At 33.1% G+C, this 2,181-nt stretch overlaps 1 protein-coding gene across 1 annotated transcript in view; it reads left to right on the forward strand.

Moving 5' to 3' along the window:
• Positions 1-1,957, forward strand: part of LOC119592080 (tetraspanin-4-like) — a 5,623-nt gene extending 3,666 nt beyond the window's left edge. Inside the window, exons 4-6 of the mRNA XM_037940895.1 lie at positions 255-410; positions 574-669; positions 838-1,957. Of these exons, the coding sequence (XP_037796823.1) occupies positions 255-410; positions 574-669; positions 838-969 (384 nt within the window). The 3' untranslated portion in view covers positions 970-1,957. The remainder of the gene's footprint in view (positions 1-254; positions 411-573; positions 670-837) is intronic.
• Positions 1,958-2,181: the final 224 nt, after the last annotated feature.

Below are 2,181 nucleotides of genomic sequence, written 5' to 3' on the forward strand. Positions count from 1 at the left end.
TTTTTCAGATGGCCATTACTGACGATGTAGTATTTTGCTTGAGCAAGAATATATATTCATGTTAATTGTTCTATTTAAGAACAAGCAAGTTGTAGTTTTAGTTTTAGAAAAAAAGCAGGCAGGGTAAGGACTCGCATTCTCTTTGGATTAATGGTTATTGAGGGTTTACAAATGATAAGCTTAATTTTGAATAAGATCTCCATAGATTTTTAAAATTTTACATTCAGAGATTAAAAGAAATCCAAACTTTGCAGATGAACTGTTGTGGTGTTGTGTCTTACAAGGATTGGTTCCTAACAACATTTGGCAATGGTACAGATGTACCAGACTCCTGTTGTCTACTTGTTGTAGAAGGTTGTGGAAAGGGTGTTGCTAATTTAGCAGACCCAGAAGATGAAGTTATTACAGAGGTGAGGACTTTGTGTTTAGTATTTGTAGGTTTCTAAGTAATTATTGTTAGTATTTCAGAGTAACACAGTAGTTTTGAGACTTGGATTACAGTGGTAGAAATGCATATATCAAGTAATTTTAGAATAATCAAGGTGTATTATTAAAATCTTCTTTTTAACACAGGGATGTCTCCCAACTGTCCTGCATTCCATTGGGATTGATTATCACAGTTTGAGCAGAGGGGTATGGCTGCCTGTGTGTGCCATGCATGTAGCTTTGGTAAGTTAATGCATTTTATGAATATTAAATCTACTAGAGTAGATATATAGGAAATAAACTTGTACATAGGAAACAAACTTGCATATTCCAGCTTACTTGTAATGCTAGTGATAAATGTCTACAGCATGGGATTTCAAATTCTGTATTCATGTTTGCTCTTGTCAACAGATGGTGCTCCTTGTGGCTACCTCTATGTTCCTGCAGGAGAGCTACACGGCTACAAACCTCCGTGCTTACTCTATGTCATCCAGTGCAGTTGATAGCAGTCACAAATACCACCAGCTGGATGAAGATTGTTAAAAAGTATCTCGGGAAAGAGAAGGAAACTATGGCACTGTAGTATGATCTGATATAAATGATCTACAGTTCAATTTATTCTAATTGTTTTTGGTTAGTACTACTGGTTTAGTTCCAGAGTCTTGGGTTATTTTAACATGCACTTTCTTGTGTTAACAGTTGTAGATTCACCATGTGTATTCTCATTTTTTATTTGAAATTATTATTTCTATAGATTCCTTGTGAAAGAAAGTAATGGTCATCATTACTTTTATTATTTTATTTGCTATGTTTACAAATTACTTATAAAAGATGTATTTTTATTTGTTTTTTATTGCCTTGAAAGGCTGTGTGTATATTTTGTAATAGACTCTTATTTATTGAATAATTCCAACATGTACATTGTATAAGGAATTGAACTGCTTTAATTTTTGTCAGGTGAAAAGGGGTTTCACTAGCAAGGTTGTACTTACAAGTTATATTACTAGTTAATAAGTTTAACTCTTTTTATCTTCTGTTTTTCATGCTAATGCTATTTTTTAACCAGAGTGACTGTATGGTTTAAAATCTGAACATTAAGGCAAAAAAAATTCAAACTTGTAACCATTAGGCATATATTTTGCACAAAGCTCAGACATCAAATTGAGAAATTTTTATGTGCCTTGCTATTAGACCTATGATGGGTTTTCCATATGTGGTAGAAGAAAATATATTGCATATACAAAGAATTAGCTAGAAAAAGGAGGATAAGTATGACACTAAAAACACGTCCAAGTAGATGAGTTATAAGGATAGACATTTTTCCATCATGTCTTTGCTTCACCCCTTTAGTGGAGTTAGAATTTTCCTCATGAAAGGTATGCCACTGTTAGCATCCTAAACTACACCTCTCCAACAAATGTAACAAGTAATCACCCCTATATAGGACATGCTCTAAATACCTGCTTGCTTATATTACAGTAAATATGTATGCTGTACCAATGTGTGCAAATAGAAGATTTTTTTCATTTTTCTTTTCTTCTCTCTGTGCGGGTTTCCTAATATTTCAGACATTGGAATTTTGTTTGGTTTTAGTGTAAGGCCTATTGTTTGATCTGTATATGAGTAGTGATTTTACAGTTTCCTCAAGAATTATAGAGGAAGAAGAGAATTATTTCCTTTGTGCAATACTTTGAAGCACACTATTAGCTAGTGAGATCAATTTATATGACAGTAGTTTGATTAGGTGACATCTTT

This window comes from Penaeus monodon, chromosome 29 (assembly GCF_015228065.2).
Source record: "Penaeus monodon isolate SGIC_2016 chromosome 29, NSTDA_Pmon_1, whole genome shotgun sequence".
Taxonomy (NCBI): Eukaryota; Metazoa; Arthropoda; class Malacostraca; order Decapoda; family Penaeidae; genus Penaeus; species Penaeus monodon.